Here is a 20,204-nt window from a genome sequence, read left to right as displayed (position 1 = left end):
TACTTTTTACCTCTCGCTTGTCGGGGTGCTTGAGAAAATGCGACTAACGATTTTCTCTCTCTCTCTCTCTCAAAGTAAAAAGAAAAACGTCAGAAGAGGAGGAAACGGTTATGTCTTCTTCGTTAAATTAATTTTTCTTTCTCGTTAATCAACTCGTCGTGCCTCGCCTTTCTCGCTTTTTTTTTTTTTTTAACCTCTTAGATAACGAATCTCAAATCTTAATCTTCATTTTGTCCAAAAAAAATATTAACCCTTCTTTTTCTAATCTCACGTCCTCATCTCACTCATTTATTCATCTCTCTTTCTCTCATTTCTTTTTTTTTTTGTAGGTCTAATCTTTGGTTTAATCTTTAACTGGTGATCTACTTAGCAGGGCCAAACCTTGGTGACATTGGGTTACTAAAAAATCACGTCTTATTTAATTTTGATTTTTATCTAAAAGAAATACCACATGTAATTTTGTAGCTTTAAAAGGAATATTAATGAATTAAAATAAAGAGAAGGAAAAATTGACAAGAATAGTTTAGATATGAAATTGAAATTAAATCCGTAGATTACATCCGATAGAACGAACGGCACGACTCCACTCGCAGAACATTGATTTTCAAAGTATAGTAAGAGATAAGAATGAATAACTATAGAGCATTGTTGTAATAAAAATAAAAGCAAATTTTAAAGACAGATCAAATTTCACTCTTATACTTTAACTACTTGCGTATTTATATATTGTCTAGTTGAAGTATGTAATTCTAACATGTATATATACCTATATTTATATTCATCGTGCTTTGCCATCCCCTGACTAGAGTTTTACGTCTTTCTTTTCTCGCCTCGTTCATACCTTCAGGGATGAAGGCCACTCACATTGGCTTTTTCTGTTTGACCTACTACTACACTACTACTACTATTACCAACACTAGTCAAAAAGCATTGGCCGGATGTGCGATTGGTCGAAGCTTCTACCGCGAGGAAGGGTAACTGGCGAATTAGATACTTTTTCGAGCTTTTTAAAGAACAATACAAAGAGGTCCCTCCCTCTCTTTCTTTGCTGTGTTCTACATCGACTTGTTCTTAAGATACATTAACAAGTCCTTTTTGTCCCTTTTTTTATTTCAACTAGTCGACGAATCGAAACATTGCTCGGAATTATTCATTTTCGACGATCGATATAACGCAAAAGCTTTAAGGAATATTTTCAGAAGGTCGATATATTCGAAAGTATGCATCATGTATGTATGTACATATTTGTATAGAAGTGTGTGGGATTTACAGATATTTTCATATTGTTCAAACACGTCAGAATCCTTTAACATTTTCTTCTCGCGCTTCGTTTGTTCCTATTTCTTTTTCGTTTTCTTTCTTTCTTTCTTTCTTTCTATCTCGTTGTTTTTATTTTGGCAAGGAGTATTTAAGTAATTGAAATAACCTGGTACGGAGTCATACTCTAACTAACAATTTGAAACTACTTATAATTGTTTCATGAGAGAGAAGCGAGCTGGAAGTAGAGTATCCTTCATATTCTTCGACACGTGTTCACGAGAACGTTGAATACAACAGAGAAAATAGTTACAAGGTTGTACTCTTATACACGGAGATGAAATACTTGAAGAAAATTAGATATATATATATATATTAGAAAATAAAGCTTTATTTTAAGAGATATTTTATACAACAAAATTGTCAATGAATTAGTCTATTCTAATCGATTCTATGATTCAACATTCATCTAGGAAACTCTCTCGTTATCAATTAGGAGTAACGTTGATAGATAAGTATCATCGAATAATTAATGATTTAGGAGATATCAATACATCGATCGACTACTTGTTGATGTTCAGTTATCTTTTAATGAAAAGGGACTCGCGTTTATTTTTTTCCTAGTTATTAGATATACAGTAAGTTACAGAAGTATTCGTATCCCTACTATCACACACATATATAGCTAGATATTTATTTCAAGTATCGTCCTTAGCATTCATTTTTACGGTTGAACAACGGCCATATGAAACAGCTTTTAGCAATTAGTTGGAAAAGGGATATTGTTAAAACGATGCTGGATATCCGGTCGGTCGAACGATAATCGACAGTTCACGTGTAAATGAGGTAACTCATGATTAAAGGACGAACCAGATACAAATTTAGACGAGAAAGAAACGACCAAGTGCACCATCGTTTCTCGAGTTTAACTAATTTAAGTGGGACTCGATGGTTAAAATACACATTGATCAATTAGTATGCGTGTATGGTACGTGTTTTATTAAAACATAGACCTTTAACGCGTTAAGGGACATCATAAGGGTTCCTTGGTCATTTATAAATATAAAATTAATACTTTATGTGTAATATATTAATTTTGTATTATATTATTATTAATATTTCAACAGAGTGTTTCTGATAGTTGCAAAATCTTGTGATCCTAAGGTTAAGCATCTAAATTTTAAATATTCGATTTATTTATTTGGCGTAATAATTGATTTGAATAATTCGAAATAGGATTTATGTATACATAAGTATATCCATTTATCGAAAGTCATTTTTCTAAAGAGGATTTAGGTGAGAGCAAGCAAGCAGACAAGTAAAGCTTCGCACGCTTTGCACGAAACGACTCGAGCAGGCTAATCCGATCGTAAGGGATGAAACCTAAACGTTGTTCACGTGGGAAACTTCGAACGTTCTCGTAGCACGCTGCCATAAGTCGTAGACGAGTGCCTCATTCGCTTACGCATAACATTCAAACAAATCTTATTAACACTTTGCCAAAAATTCTAATCAAATTTCATTTCAATTAGCAGCAATTAGAGTAAAACAAACAACTCATTTTAACGAGGAATGTGTAAACTTTCCTTCATTTTTGTATCATATAAAAATTGTTGCTTTTTTGTTGTTTATTATCTAATAATTAAAATAAATACTCAACACATTCAATTGATCATTGAAATTTGAATATCGATTAAAAAGAATACGAAGAGGTAGTTAACACGTAGTGGCCATTGCAATCATTTAGCACATATTTTCATCGGTCGCTAGCTTTCGTCTGGCTTTTCCTAGCATGCTTTTAACAACATGAAGAGGCCTTGTAGATAGTATAGAAAAGCGATTCAAATTGATATCAATGAAAATCGCACGAGGATAGGTTAAAGTAGATTAGAGTAGTATAATACAGTATTCTTCAAACTTGTCTAATTGAAAATTCCAACAAAAAAAGTACATTAATATAATATTTAAATTGTAAAGAAATTTTTAATTAAATCTTACATTTTTTCTCAATATAAAGTTTGTTATTCAAAAACAAGTATCGTATTTATAAGAAATTAATGAGATATCGTAGAAAAAAAAATTCCATCGACAACGTAAATACATTCTGATAATATAAAAATGAAAAATCTATCATGTCGAGTTGATAGAAACTCTGTTTCTCCAATATAAATCCTTGAATTGAATCTTTTAAATATATAGATTTTTCTTCGATGAGAACTTTGAAGTAGAAAATTGTTAGAAATATTTGTGGAATTAAATGAATATGATGAAAATGAAAAAGAAAAAGGACAATTTGAAAAAGACTGTTGTAGAGAGTTTGGGTTAGGGAATGGGGTGGTGTATACACGCTCCGCTTTCATTAACCTGCATCATCCTTGTCCACTATTCAGGTAAGGTGGACGAAAAAGCGACGCAGCTACACGCGATAGCGTCTTTGAAGGTGCTACTGGATGCAACGAGGCCTCACAACGGTGCTGCGACCTCGACAGCGGCCCATTATTCCGGTACAACCTCTAGGGAGACCACCCTACAACTTCAACAGGGTTCTCAGGGTACCACAACGACCACCACGACGACGACTACTACTGCTGGCACCACAGCTGGCATTCAGGAACTTCCAAACGGCGGTATAGCCGCCGGTCTCGACGCCGGCCTCGAATCGGTAATTCTTACATCTATACCGGGTGTCCAACTTATTTCCCAATCCCTTATTTCCAATATTCCCCCCTTTAGCTCAAGGACCAATTTCGAACTGGAAAAAAAAACATCGCATCTACAAGTTATTTCCAATTTTTATATCTTTCTTTTAGTTTTTATTCTAAAATAAGTAATAACCATTACTTTTTTTTTTCTTCATTATAAAGACAATCTGACACTTTGAACAGTTTCGATTGTTTAATTAAAAATACGAATCAGTAGGCAACAGTTTGATTTGAAGTATACACGCTGTATGTAAATATCGGATAACGAAAGAAGAGAAAATCTAATTAGTCTGAGAACAAACAAGAAGAATACAGTAGGTAGAAATGGGGTTACAAATAATAAGCTTTTATTTCTAACTAATTATTATATCCAACTTTTCGATTAATCCGATATATTATTTGACCTGGAAAATGATTGTCCCTTAAGTCTTTTTTATTATTTCTTTTCTTTTCTTTTTTTTTTTTTTTTTGCACATAAAAACATTTCGAAACGAGCGAATGTGAAATTTTAAATTTAAGAACCGATTGATTATATTAGACACATAACTCTCGAAAATAGTATCAAAGTAAGACACCCAGTATGTATATGCAATCAATCATTACGTACTTCGAATAGTTTTCCCGCCTGCTAACATTCCTTCCTTCCTGTTTCCTTAAGATATCCTTCTGGAACGTGTCACGTGACCAATCATCATTCTTTTCTTCCTTATCCTACAAAGAAATGGTGAAGGATTGATTGAGTGAGGGAGAAAGAGAGAGATAGAGAGAGAAAAGGGGATAAGAGGGAAATAAAGAGAGGTTAAAAATGGGGGAAGGAAGATTAACGGGATAGAATATTACTACTTCGTCTATTCGTTTGCTAACTACAACGAGGTCATTGGGTCAAATTGAAAGGCATTAAAAGTAAACTTATTTTTAAACTGCGTTATGTATAAAGAGTGGGAGGAAGTTGTTAGGAGAATGCTTCGTTATTCGCAAACGAGAGCATCGTTTGACGTCAAACTCTTGATATCTTTCTCGATGTTGCGTGAGTGCTCTATCTCTCTCTCTCTCTCTCTCCCTCCCCCTTCCTCCCTGTATTTTCTTCGCAAGGAAACGCGTTTACGAGATACACAGAATAGTTAAAGGTACGAAACGATCGGCCGTGTTTCTCAGCCCTTTAACATTTTTCAACGATCGATAAAGTGCATTTAGAATTCTACTCAATTATTCTCATTTTCCCTGTCGGCCAACCGAATGAGTACTTTTCACGGTTAATCTCTTTTTATCTAACCACTGTACGAATATTTTCTTTTTTTTCATTTTCTAGTTAAATGTTAAACGTTAAATGTTGGTTAAGAATTTCGATTTAGTTATAAAACGAGAACTTTTCCCGTCGACTTCGCGTACGAGTACTTATCGCATTTAATCGGGGTTCTCCATGTAATAAGTTATTTATTTTCTACCTTTTTTTCTTTCTTTATTTTGTTCTTGCAATTAATGTTAAATTGTTGGTTAAATAATTGGGATTTATTTGCAATATTCAATCGGTTTGTTTTAATCTTTCGATCAGAGTTATTTAGATAAGAAAAACGTATATTGTCTGATCAATGATGTCCTTGTACTACTTAGATACTAAGGATAAGTGCAAATACGTGTGTATATCGATTTAGGAAATAAGAAAAAGGGAAAGAAAGAGAAAGTGAGATAATAGAAACGTATGGAAAAAGAAATTCTGTAAAATGATATTTTATTAAGAATTTTTCGACAATATGTGTCGATCTAATATATATTAACAATATATATACATATATATATAAATATAATATAAACTTTAAAAGAAAAATTCAATACTATCAATCGAACGAACTAATTTTTATTATTGTAATTAATAAATGTTGTGAGACAGTTTAATAATGATTAGATATTGTAATATTTGTTCTTTTTCATGTTCACGAGGCGTGTGAGGTTTATGTAAAAAGCGATTGCTTCGGAAGAAAACGTTCAATAGGCTTTCAGATAACGACGACGAATGATGTAGAGGCATATGTATATACATATAATAATATATATATATATATATATATATATATATATATTGTATGTCATACGTAAGTACAATTGTTACTCGGAAAAAAAAGAGAGTGTGTAGGAAAGAAAGATCGATAAATTTTTATCTACCTCGCGAATAGGCGGCAACTGTTATACACATTTATATATATGTTTATATATATGAATATATGTATATATATGTGTATGTGTGCACTGAAAATTATGTATATCTATGCATACATATCTATCTATCTTTTTTCTCTTTCTCTCTCTCTCTCTTTGTGAGTTTCCTAAGGGAGAAGCGTATGACAGTCGATGTAAAAACGTAAAAAACGTAACAACCGATATCGGTCCTGTCTTTGCGCTAGCTTATTTATCAGATCCTATCGAAACTTTCAACCTACTATGATAGAAAAACAAATATCGAGTAATTCGTATGGATCATGACGAGGTTAACGAGAGACACTTTATTCGATGATAGATTACATTGACATATTTCTCGATAAGTTGCAACATTTTTATTTATTTTCATTTTATTCGAAAATAAAATATAATATATATATTCTCTTTGTTTTAGAATAGTTTGAAAGTTTATATATATATATATATAGGAATACATATACATACATACATAACGCATAATCCTTATGATTTATTTCGGAAATAAAACAGCTGTTGCCTTCTTCTTCTTCATCTTCGTTTCGGTATATTCCAGTTTATACTCATACGCGAAAGAATAGAAATTTTTCAAGCGAAATCCGAATATAGGATACACATATTAGATATTTTATTTGTAAACTCGTATACCTCGTAAATTCTCTTTTATACGAAAAGGACCATCATCCTACGAAATACGATATTAAGTTTGAAATAAAAAAACAATGTTCGAATATCTTTTAATAGGAAAGATAAAAGGATAGAGATTATTAAATGGAATATTATATTTATTTTGAGAAAAGGACGAACAATCGGGAATCCTAATTACGATTTTAATTCGAGACACATTCTTTCCAACCTCCTTCTTTCTTTTAGTCGGTTAGGGAGAAGCGAAGTTTAGACTTTTTTTTTCACGGCTAAAAATCGAGCGACCAAGCCTTTTTCGGGTTGATATTAGCTGCTGGTTTCAGGTTGGCGCCGATGGCAGAGATCCTCCGGCCGCTTTGTCCTAAATGAGCGAAAAGGCCTTTTCATTTTGAATGCACCGCGGAATCTAGGTCAATGCTGGCTACACCCACCACCAACACCAACTAACTCGTCTTCTCTTTTCTACATTGCACTCGCTGCAACTTGCACTCTTCTTCTGCTACTATTACTACTACTACTAGTTGTCTTCCTTTTTTTCTTCTTACCAACGTCTCGTTGCAAAGTCACTAGCCGCCGGCTTTTTCGCTGGAATTCCGGATTTTACAAAAAAAACTGGACACCCTTCCACGGTCATTTTCGATCTGTGACCTTCCCTTTCTCCTTTTATTTCATTTCCCTTCGAAGTTTTAACATTAATATTTATTATTCTCTTCATTTTTCATAAGGTAGTCATATCACGTTTGTCTCAGTTCATGAATGTTTTACAATTGATAATTATTTTGATCATCTTTCATATCGTTAAAAGCTTTTCCCATCTTTTTCCCTTTATTTTTCGGTTTGTATTAATATCTTTTTGTTCTATGGACAAAAATTGATTCAAGTGATTGCGAGTACTATATCGAATTTCGTACAGTTTCCGTAAGCTTTTTCAATGGCTATTAAAAATGTGTTGAAAGGATTGAATGTTACATTAAATTTTTCACAGCTCATATACCTAATATTTCATTTTTCTTCAATTTCTCTATTTCAATGAAAACCTGCTTGTCCCATAAAAATGATAAATGAAAAATACTAAAAAGGTGACGTCGCACTTTTTACGATTTATGTCATTAATCTTTTACTTTAGTTTAATTCGTTTATATATAAAAGAAGAAAAGGAAAACATACATAATATTAATTATAATATAAAAGATTGAATTAAAAATAGGGAAACTTATAAAATGAAAATTATGATACATTACACTTTGTAGGTGAGCAAAAGTTCTTACAATAATTCTTCGTCCTTTTTAATATATACTTCGTAGATCTTTCTAGAAAAATCATTTTTGTATGAATTTGAATGCGAAAACACGTGCATATCCAGTACACATCGTTATGTTCCTTCGAACGACGCCTCTTCGTGGGTAATTGCCGCTCCTCGTGTTATAAGGTACTAAGTGCAGAGAAATGTAACAATTTTGGTCGCTTTAATGAGTACACGTGTTCACCACTAAAATATTTCTCTCTCTCTCTCTCCCCCCTTCTCCTTCTCTTTCTCTTTCTCGACACATCTAGAAACATCTCGCAATTTCAACACACTTTACTCTCTTTAACAAGATATATATATGTATGTACATTTTTATTGCCCTAAATTACATTAATTCTAACAAAACAAAAAAAAAGAGAAAATGAACATTTTTACAAGCATAGAAAATAAACAGAATTTATTTGTTTAATTTTAAATGTGTCATTAATTTCAAATATTATCGAATGAAAAAAAGAAAAACTGAGAGAGAGTTATCAATATATATTAGAATAGATTTACAATAATTCTATTTGTGCTTGGTTCGATATATTGTTTATGAAACATCGAGTATGATAAAATCATTGTAAAGTAGAATATCAATCTCAATCTCAGTATCTTGTTAATAAACCATTTACTTAAAAACAACAAGGGTAGTTGTGAGAATTCAAGCAGAGTCACAGAAGCTATTGTAGTTGGTTTATCCAAGGATGAATAAGGGCTTTCTTTGTGCCTACGCCACGGATTGCAGTTTTTCGAAGCTTATCCCTAGCGTCAAGTTTATTGTGTTTTCTAACAATACACTTCATGATGCCTTCTTTTGCTTTCTCTCTCTCTCTCTCTCTCTCTCTCTCTCTCTCTCTCTCTCTCTCTCTCTCTTATTCTTTTAAAAAGAACAGGATAAAGTAAAGGAGAGAGAAAGAATATGTATACGTTACTCTCAATGATAAAAGTTTGCTGACTGACGATTGTATCATGTCTTTGTAGATGTCACACGTTAAAGACCAAATCTGATTGAAATATTACAGAATGATGGGGATAAGAACAAAATGTTTTGGCAGTAAGAAAAAGATAGGAAAAAATTATACGTAATATCTTATTCAGAGTTTGTTAATTTAGATTAATATGTTTCTTTTTCTTACGCGTTGTTTCAGGGCGAAGAGGATGAGCCTCCAGAAGCCTTGGATATGGCCTGGCCTAGTAATTTTAAGAAGAGGATAACTTATATATTAGTAGCACCGATTCTCTTTCCTCTATGGTTAACTCTACCAGACACACGAACGCCCAGAGGTATTATTTTTTTTTTATCATTAGAGTTTTAGAGAGAACATTATTTTTTAAATGTTGAATAATTTATTTCGAACATTTCACAACGATTTTAGAAATTGTTCATAAAAGATTATAATGTAACGATATGTTAACTACAAATATAATATCGATAATAATACATCGATAGAAATAATAATAATAATAATAATAATAATAATAATGTAAGATACGAGTAGGAGCTTCGAAATAATCGAATAAAGACTCGATTAAGTAGAGTGCACGTGGGTAACGTCCTTTATTACGCTCGCTATGGCAAATTGTTGCGATCTGCTGCTGAAGGGACGAAGAGAGAGTATGTCGTGAGTAATATCGAGATGGGGTGGTTTTACACGAGAAAAAATGCGAAGAAAAGATAGAGAGAAGGAGAGAGAGGGAGAGAGAGAGATAATGAAGAGCCTTCAATTTTTTTTAATATTCATATTTAACAAACTACTCCTCCTTTTTCGAAATAAAATGTTAAAAACTTGTAATGCAAAAAAATGAAAGTATCATTCATTGATGATAAATGATATAATCCCTTAATGTTCGTGTTTAAACAAATTATATGCGAAGATTATACTAAAACCTATATTAATTGTCTGCTTGTAAATACCAATTACTCTTGATCAAGATTTTTTATGTTCATTTTTTTTTCAGATTATAAAAGTAGAAGATTGAGTACAAGTTTTAAAAGTATCGAACAAGAGTAATTGATCTTTTAAATTAACTTATAATTCTGAACTCTTATAAGTTATACTATAATTATTCTATAATACTACCTTTACTGATATTGATATATTAATTTTATTATAATTATATCATTACCAATCAAATTAACATAAGTATATAGATTAACTTTTTGAAGAAGATGAATAAATAATTAATTTTTTTTAAAATGAAAAATATATAATCCATACAAATGAGTTTTTGAAATGAAGCATTATACGGGGTTAATTTTGAAATATAAATTCAACTCTCGTATTTGGAAAATTACACACATCAATCACGAATGGAGAAGAGAAACGATGCATTATCTGGCATCTATTAATGGCCACAATATTTCGAAGTGACACAATGCTTGCGACGAAAGATGATATTGACGCGCTAATTTCGAATCGGCGCCTGATTGTTGTCCTGATCGACGTATTGTGTGTGTCTATTCAATCGTCCAATGAATCACGTCCCACCATACCTATATAGTATATATATACATATATATTGTATATCATCCACCCACCTACACACACATAAATATAATAAACCCATACTTATTTAAACAAGCAGATGCATACTTTAAATATATAATTACCATATATGCATTACACACAGACAATTAAAAAATTATAAATTTTGTTCGGTCAATATTTGCAATTACAGCATTGTAGGTCTATAAATAGAAACATTTCATCTTGGGATTAAAAACTAAATATTATAATTGTATGTGTTTAAATTAATACTTTTGGGACACTCCGTATATAGGATTATATATACCTTTCAAGCTCTTTTCAATCTTCTTTAAAGCGTTTCTTTATCGATCGATAAAAAGCAGATCAAATTTTAGATATTTTCTCCGCAAGTATATCTAACATAAGAGAGATTGAGAGAGAGTGAAAGAAAAGTAAAAAAAGTGCAAATTTCAAATGGAATTTTTAGAGATAGAAAAATAATCGATGAATGACTTTCTCTTTTATGATGTCAATAAAACGAATTTGATAAAGTGAACAAACGAGAGAAAAAGGATAGAGGGAATTGACAAACGAGAATTCGAAGGAGAAGGAGAATTGGAACGAGGGATCGGATTAGATTACTGAAAGATTAGGAGTCCTCAAGTGCGATTAGTTTTTTTCGATCGTTCCAATAACCGATCGTCATTTACTCGTGTCACGAAATGCGCATCATCGGAAACCACTTACTTTACCTAAATTCACATTGTGTAAGGTTCTTTCGGAATGAAAAAGTAACCATCGAGGCGAATGTTTCATTGAAGAAATTATTGTAGTCGTTAGGTCTGAATAATGTTAATGCCAACGTAGTAAGGAGGATTTTCTTTGGATTTCAGGAAAAAAATTCTTCGCGGTAACATTCATCGGATCGATCGTGTGGATAGCTGGATACTCGTACCTGATGGTCTGGTGGGCAAACGTTGCTGGTGATACCGTTGGTATACCACCGGAAGTAATGGGTCTGACGTTCCTGGCTGCCGGTACCAGTATTCCCGATCTCATCACAAGTGTCATCGTCGCACGAAAGGGATTCGGTGATATGGCAGTATCGAGCTCTGTCGGTAGTAACATCTTTGACGTCACTGTTGGGTAAGCAAATTCATTATCATACTTTCATAATCTTAATCTTTATTTATTCATTCCTATCTCTCATTCTAACTTTTCATCAATAATTATGATCACATGTAAACCGGATCATCCATGAAAATCATTGCACAGTCGCGCGGACACAGTTAAATAAATTTATTTTCATTTATCATTATTCGATCTTTTTCGATAATTATAAATATGCAGGATGTCTCAAAACGCATTGTTTAAGCAAATAAAGAGTAAAATCTCGAGTACACAGGTTTAATAAGAAGAGATCAAGTATAGCTAAATAGAAAGATAATATAGGTTAGTGATTTTTAATTTAAACAAAAAGCTTCCCGAGGAGGTCAACCTAATTCAAATTGGAATGAAGTTGGCGGTCAGTAGAGGAGAAACGGATTCGGCGGTCACGATGGTCGACCTATCGTGGTATTCTCGTTATCCGTCAGTAATCGCGTTCGCCATTCGTTTCTCGTATTATTATATCGTTGATCGATCAAAATACCACGAATACTATGCCGTACGTTATTCATTTCCCACCTTGAACCGCTAAGAATATTTCTCTCTCTCAAATCCGCAGATCAAATTTTCCCTCTCACTATAAGAGCTCGTGGTAGATGAATTTTTTGGCCTCGATTATATCACGCCAATAAATTTCTACTCGCGCAAATGAATACGCAAAGAATTCGTGAATTATTATTCTGTTGATAAGATAATGCGAAAAAGAAACTGGGACATCCTGTATATACATATATATATAATAATTTATTAAATTTAATTATCAAATAAATATGCACGTATATATATATAGTTGAGATTATTTTGATGTAATCTTACATATATTGTCCATTTCCGAACAATTGATTAGGAATCTTTGAAAATGAAATTTTACGTTCGACCGAAGACGGAACAGTTCTGGCAGTCGATTTTTCATTGGAGGAACGATGAAAGGATAGAATCCGATCAACGGTCGATCGATCGATTGCGATCATTTTGTACAATCTATTTCGGTATCTGCCAGTTGGCAAAATGCCTGAATCGGAAACGAACGAAGCTCTAGTTCCTTCTATTTGTACAGAACGTTCTCTTTCGAAGTAGAGAATCTCATTTTGTAGGAGAAAACGCTTGCAAAAAAATCACTCGAATAATGTCCTTGATATTGATCGATCTATCAGTTTCACGACGAGGTCAGAAGAATAGAAGGAAGGAAAAAATCAAAAAAGAGGATAAAAATGAAATATTTTATCTACAACTTGCAATTCTCTCCTAGCTTCTGCACTGATCACATTATTTATAAATTACACAAGGATGCTTTCAATTTGAGAAATGAATTTCAAATGATTAAACAACATATTTTCGCGATAACAAATTAACAAGAATACATCTTCGATATAAACACACACACACACACACATATACATGTATGTATTTATTATCGCAGTGATTTTCTTTTAAACAAAACTGTTAACAGGCTTCCGGTACCGTGGCTCCTCTACGGCTTGATCTATGGGAAGCCAGTGGAGGTGAACTCGGTGGGTATGGTGTGCAGCATAGCGATTCTGTTCTGCATGCTACTATTCGTGATTATAAGCATCGCCTGTTTCAAGTGGAAAATGAACAAGGGTCTCGGCTCCACGATGTTCCTCCTCTACTTCGCCTTCGTCGCTGTCTCGCTCATGTTCGAGTACGAGATTCTCGTCTGTCCGGTTTAGGAACGAAAACAAGAGCTAAATGCTCCTGAACAATATTGTCTCGTGTTCGTCATTGCAAAATGGCACCAAAAGTATCATCATCATCATAATAATCATCATCATCATGATCATTATGGTTATCATTATCGTTATTATCATCAGCAAGAACAGCGTGAAGGAACAACAAGAGCATCCTCGTCGAAGGAATCGACGATCTCTTCCTCGAGCTGAGGATTTGTGCGTTCTATCGATTTCATGAAAAAGGAAAAGGAGGAGGGGGGAGAAGGGAGCCTTTCCACGACATCGTCACCATCGACCACACCACCACCACCACCGCTACTACTACCACCACCATTAGTACACCACTATTCTACTACTACTACTACAACACCACTACCACTAGCATCAATACAGTCAAGCATCGCCACAGACAGTCAGTCAACACCCACGTAAGAAGAAGAAAAAATCTTTCTTCTTTATAGTCGAAGATGTACATATTGTATAAACCTTGAAATACCTGAAACGAAATACTCATCTGATCTTAAAAAGATTCACGATGGCTCAAAAGCACGAGCTATCATTCGTTCGTTCGTTCGTTCGTTCGTTCGTTGAGAGGCCTGGCGAGAGCGTGTCAGCCGATCGTGCCAAGGATTACAAAGTATGGAAGGAACAAAGAAAAAAAGATAAAAAGACAAAAAGATATTACCGAGAAAACCAAGGAATCGTGTTCCTCTCTTGCTTGCTTCATATGTTATCTTGTAAAGAAAGAAAGAAAAGAAAGGAAGAAAATAAAGAAAGAGAGGGGAAAAATAATATTTATTTGTTAAATTATATACAGTTATATAAATGATATCACGTTTGATGATGATTAAAAATAGCAGAAATAAGGGAAAGAGAGAGAGAGATAACTATATAGGACAGTTAATCCAAAATTGCTAATAAATAATGAATATATTAATTAAGATACGTTATATCACTCGCGAGATAACTAATCCATCTATCGATACGCCAATTTTCGAACAGACGCGAATCACTTAATGAAAGAAAGGTGAGCCTACCTTTCTATTGTTGTTATTACTATGATTATTATTATTACTATTATTATTATTATTATTATTATTATTATTATTATTATTGTTATTATTAAAATTATGAAAGTTCATAATTTTTAATTTAGCGTGCAGCTTCTCTCGACGTTAAATACTTGAATACCAATGAATCGATTTATATATTCTAAATCTAATCTATCTCACTTACGTATATATATAACTATATATCTTTTATCTTTAGAGAAACAAATAGAACTATACTGGAAATTATTGTTACGACCAGAGCTCTCTTTCTTTCTTTCTCTCTCCCATTTTCTTTTTCACACTTTCTCTCTCTCTCTCTAATTTTCTGATCTAAAATTTCGATTCTTCATAAATTTCAAATTTGTTACGTCTATCATTAGTATCCATTAGGAAAAGAGAGCCATAACAAGAACATTATTAAAATGGTGTTGATACCTCTTGTGTTTGTGAAAAGGAAAATATAAAATGTTGAAGGGGGGGACAAAAAGGAAAGGGAAAGAGAAAGAGAAAGAGACAGGAAATATATTGGAAGAGAGAAAAAAACTATCTATAAGGTGGGAAAAAAATTAAATGATCTTTTAGAACGCTTATTGTGGTCAAGGAGTATTCTGACCACTCGTTCGCCTTGCTGCTTTCTCTCTAAACAAATTTTTGCGTCTCTAGTGGCTAGAGTAGAAACTTTATACTCTCTGTCGTGCTCACGGAACCGTTTTCTATCCGAATGTTTCTTCGATCGATCAGCAAAGCAAGATTCGCGTACTCTTACTTTTCAAATTGAAAAGAAAGAAAGAGAGAGATAGATAGATTAAACGATCGTCTTCGAATTAGCCTATAGGGTCTACGAGGACTATAATAAATAATAGGGACTTTGAATTTAAATCCTCTATTTCCATTACTTTTACTCTAACTTCAACTTTTCAAATTCAACATCTAACTTTTTTGGATCAACCAAACTGGACTACTGGAGTCGTCCCAAAAGTTACTTCCTTTTTTTTAATAATTTTGATATGCAATCAATATGTGTTTTATTTGATATTATTTTAACGAGTTATATTGAATCCATGACTATCTCTTTTCCCATAATAAAATAAAATAAATAATATTTTATGCATGTAAAATGTGTAATCGGGAAAAAGAACAAATTATTTGGGACGATTTAATTTTACTTTCTTTTTTTTTCATTTAATAAGGTTTTAGAGGGTTAAATATTAGTCCGAATGATACGCACATATTATACATACACTTACACATACACGAATACGTACGTGTGTAGATATAAAAGAAACGTCGACGGAACGTTTTTTTTTCCTTCGAAATGAAGGAGAGGGTCGATGAACGTTCTAAGAAAATGCGATCGATCGTAGGGCAATTGCATAACAGTCGAAATTAAAAAAGATACGTTTGTGTATGTATGTAATACCGAGGTTCGAAAATATCTTTGTAGTTGTAAAGACAAATTACATGATCTTTGTGATAAGAGAAGTTACATATTTATACATATATATTGTTATCTAATTTTTTAATCGCTCCATCCCCCTCTATTTATTGATAATTATATTTTATATTAAATAAAATGTACGCGTATGTGTATTATTCAATTTTCGAACCGCATGGTATAACATATATACTCTGATTAATTATTTATTAATAAATCGTATTGATATTTCTCTATCGTTGATCCGATCGATAGGAAAGATCGAAAAGATCGGACAATTTCTAATGAGAAATTCTAAAAAAGAACGGTTCTGTTTTTTATTAAATTTGATTAATATTATACCAAAGAACAATTCCTAAGAGGTTAAATACGGACAAGCCAAACTGGCCTGCCATCAATTCGCTCAAGATGGCGCCGAGCTATTAATATTGGAATTCTCAACTTCTAGCGATCGAAACGCGTTGTACGAGAATTGTAAAGAAAAGAAAAAGGAAAAAAGAAAAAAAATGAAAACCTACATAAAGAAAAAAAAACACTTTAGATTTCAACACTCTTGTACCGCTTGTTTTAATGCACTTTCACGTGTGTATATGAATGAATGAAAGAATAAAAAAATTTACGCGAATAAAAGTCATCGATCAATTAAATTCTCGTACGACGATTTTCTTACAAAGCGCATTTCAAGATGGCCGAGTATCGATCGGATTCGAAAGCAAAGAAAAAGAAGGGGTCGATAGTTCTAGAGAGAGAAAGAGAGAGAGAGAGAGAGAGACGGAAACGAACTTTTTTTCTACAAAGTTAATAATAATTAAAAGTAAACAAAATAAATTGGGGACCCACGCGAAGAGAAATATGGTATTTTACAACGCGTAAGGTTACTCACGGTAGATACAAGGAACATAATCGTAAATCTCAACGAATCCGATAAATACGCGTTCAAAATAGACTCATTCTTTATCTGAATTCTTTCACAATTTACGATGTCAAGTACTGTGACACCTTGAAATGAGAGAAGAAGAAGAAAGAAAGGGGGATATACCTTTTAGAGACATAGCAGAAGTACTATTATTACTATTATTATATCGTTATTACGTGTACCAAAGAGAAAGAAAGAGAGAGAGAGAGAGAGAGAAAGAAATAGAGATAGGGAAAGAGAAAGGGGAAACGGTAAAAAAGAATACAGAAATTCGTATTGTATAAAATGTTTAAAAGAAAAAAAAATATGAAATTTTAAACATCATAGGATTACTATAATTAATAAGGTGATCTCGACTATACTAATTATTAAGTATTAAGTGAGAAAACAAAAATATATATATACGTTATATTAAAATAATGCATACCAATAACAGCAGAAAGAAAAGAAGAAAGAACATACGACTACACTTATATTACATGTATAAATACATACCCAAATATATATACATACATTTAACACGCACAGATTTGAGAATAAAGAAAACCATAAAATATGTATTCGGTAGTGTCAGCGCCTAAAAGCGGCCTAGCTTTTTATTCGATTAAAACAGCAGAAATCCGAGGAGGAGGATGATGACGATGATGAGAGATTATTCTAATTAATTGCGAACAAAATGAGATCGTGAGATAGTTAAATATCGACGTTCAACAAGATAGGGAGAGACATTAGGCTAGCGAAAATGTAAGTATAAGTAAATACTTGAAAATACATAGACCATTTTTCGAAGCCGAGATGACGATGATCGCGCGGTTATTTAAACCAAAAAACTAATGTTTTTCGAAGGATGGGACTTAGGGAGGGGTTGGTTTAAAAAAGAAAAAAAAAGAGAGATCTTTTAAACGAGGAGAAAACGCGCCAACACCTACATACATACAAAAATGTATTTTTTCTTGCATATTTCACCCCCTCCTCCCTCCTTCTACCGATCGATTAGCGAAATAAGAAAATTATTCAACGATGTTAAGGCTTGTGTTAATCCAATCTAATTCATCTCTTCGGCATATTTTTTCTATTATATATATATATATATATATATATATATATATATATATATATTCTTTGAAATGTTATTTCGATTTGTGTTAATGCTTTTCATTTTAGCTCGCCTTATAGAAGAAAGAGAAAGAGAAAGAGAAGAATACTTCTCGTGTATTCGTGCGTTCTCTCTCGTTCAAGAGATTTTTTTATTATTTTTTATTATTTACTTGCATTATAACGCGAGAGAAGAGCTTAAATCGTTAACATTGGACGAATAAGAGATAAAGATAAGAAACGGAAGAAGAAAGAGGTTTGACAAATCTAGTTAGAGCCTATTTCTTACTTTCATATCGACGAAGAGATTTGTTGACGAACAATTTTTCAAGATTACTAATTGACGAGTTTGTTCAAAGTCGGAAAGAGAAACGTAAAGAATGGACGTAGACGTATATGTATGTGTATGAGAAAGAAAGAAAAAAAAAAAGAGAGAGAGAGAGAGAGAGAGAGAGAGAGTGAATGATCTAATTAATTACGCTTTTACGATAACAATTTTTCCGGCCGGCCTTGTTTTTTAAAAGACATTTCCAAAAAGAAAAAAAAAAGAAAAATAAAAAAGAAAGATAGTTACTAGTTACCAAAACGTCGTGTTTTAGAAAACAAAAAAAAAGAGAAATTGTTCTATATAAATATATGAAAATTATTGGTATTACAAATTGAAGAGAAAAATATTGAGAAAAAGGGAGATAAAAAACGATGTTTAATAAATAAGTTATTACGTAGAAATTACGATACATATGTTATTATCTTAATAACGTGTGAACCGAAAGAAAAAAGATGCAAAAAATTTAAAAAGTAAAATTAAGTAGCGAAAGAAACGCAATACGATCTTCCCGAAATATCGATCAAATTGTATAATTAATTCTAACGTCGTGTTGATGATAATTTTCATTTACAAATATTGTTTTCGTGTTTGCAAATGAGAGGAAAAGAGACGGAAGAGATCATCTTTCTTTCTTTCTTTCTTTCTTTCTTTTCTCTTCCTCTCTCTCTTTCTTTCTTTTTCTCTTTCTTTCTCTCTTTTTCTCTCTCTCTCTCTCTCTCTCTCTCTCTCTCTCTCTCTCTGCCCGTCTCTTTCTCTCCCTTATCATTGGTAAGGTTAAAATAAACAAAAAAATCTTGAAAAATTTTAAAGATCGTTAAGGCTCCTATACACTTTGAAAAATGTGGCGAGAAATGATCATCGACAACGTTAAAAAAGTATCCTTGTTTTTGAAAATCATTGAGGATTTATTTTAAATAGAAAAATTGTATAAGTATTTAAATAATTTTAAGCGAAAGTTTGTTGATCGTGCAATCAATCATACAAGAAGAATTATAATAATCATTATAAAATTGTATTGCAAATAATAGGATTTATTTTATTCCAACCATTATATATACGAAAATTGATGGAATGATAAAAATGTTGAAAAAGGTCATTGTTTTCTTGCATCGATGCTGATTGATTCTAATGCCGAATTACAGACGTTGCAACGTGTATCGAGAAATCTAAACAAAAAAAAATCAATTACTGTGAAGACCTTTATACATGTTTAAATGTGCAGCGATTTATAGATCGACACTTTTAGATTTAATGAAAACCTTTACCAATTTCAGTTTACCAATCGTATTACCAATTCTTTTCAGTTTGTTATATGTTACGGAAAAAAGAAAAAAAAAAAAAGAAATACTGTGTAATATATAATTTTTATTTCGTGATCATTGATTTTGAATAGAAAAAAAAATTGTATAACTATTAAACTAGTTTTAATCCAAACGACCAATTTTTTAGTCATACTTGCAATTAACCATATCAAAAATTATAGTGATCAGTATAAAATTGTACAAAATGAATGTGTCTAATTTTACTCCTTTATTACGAAACGTTGGGACACGTATTTTTCGTTTTTTTCTTTTCTGCATCGATGCCGATTGTTTCTAATTTGTCGATGCCAAATTATAATTATTACATTGGAGCATGTATTATATTTAATTTAAAAATCGATACATGTATCACAACGTATGTGCCGGTACATAATTATGACAGTAGATTAACGATAAGTCAAAAATTAAAAGAAAGAAAAAATTGATTTTATGATTTACATGTACATTATTACAATTATTTACACCTCATAGAAAAAGTCGTAAAATCAATTTCTTTTTTTCCAACTTTTTAACTTCGTACTCTCCATTGCCATAATTATCGGCACGTATTTCAATATATATATATATATATATATACATATATATATAGGGGCCCCTTTTAGAAAAAAAAACAATGTTGCAACTAACAATAAAATAGAGAAACGCGAA

General features: G+C 32.2%; 1 protein-coding gene across 5 annotated transcripts in view; it reads left to right on the top strand.

The window, feature by feature from the left end:
• The window catches only part of LOC106786025 (sodium/potassium/calcium exchanger Nckx30C), a 38,057-nt gene extending 21,664 nt beyond the window's left edge, over window positions 1-16,393 (top strand). For all 5 annotated transcript variants that reach the window (XM_014746976.1, XM_014746978.1, XM_014746977.1 and 2 more), the window contains 4 exons: window positions 3,648-3,919; window positions 9,231-9,366; window positions 11,444-11,696; window positions 13,168-16,393. In XM_014746976.1, coding sequence (XP_014602462.1) covers window positions 3,648-3,919; window positions 9,231-9,366; window positions 11,444-11,696; window positions 13,168-13,408 — 902 coding nt within the window. In that variant the 3' untranslated portion in view covers window positions 13,409-16,393. The remainder of the gene's footprint in view (window positions 1-3,647; window positions 3,920-9,230; window positions 9,367-11,443; window positions 11,697-13,167) is intronic.
• Window positions 16,394-20,204: the final 3,811 nt, after the last annotated feature.

The sequence above is a fragment of the Polistes canadensis genome, unplaced genomic scaffold (genome assembly GCF_001313835.1).
Source record: "Polistes canadensis isolate GaletaPanama2010 unplaced genomic scaffold, ASM131383v1 scaffold_63, whole genome shotgun sequence".
NCBI lineage: Eukaryota > Metazoa > Arthropoda > Insecta > Hymenoptera > Vespidae > Polistes > Polistes canadensis.
Note: the sequence above shows the minus strand (reverse complement) of the source record. Positions and strands in the feature narration are given on the sequence as shown.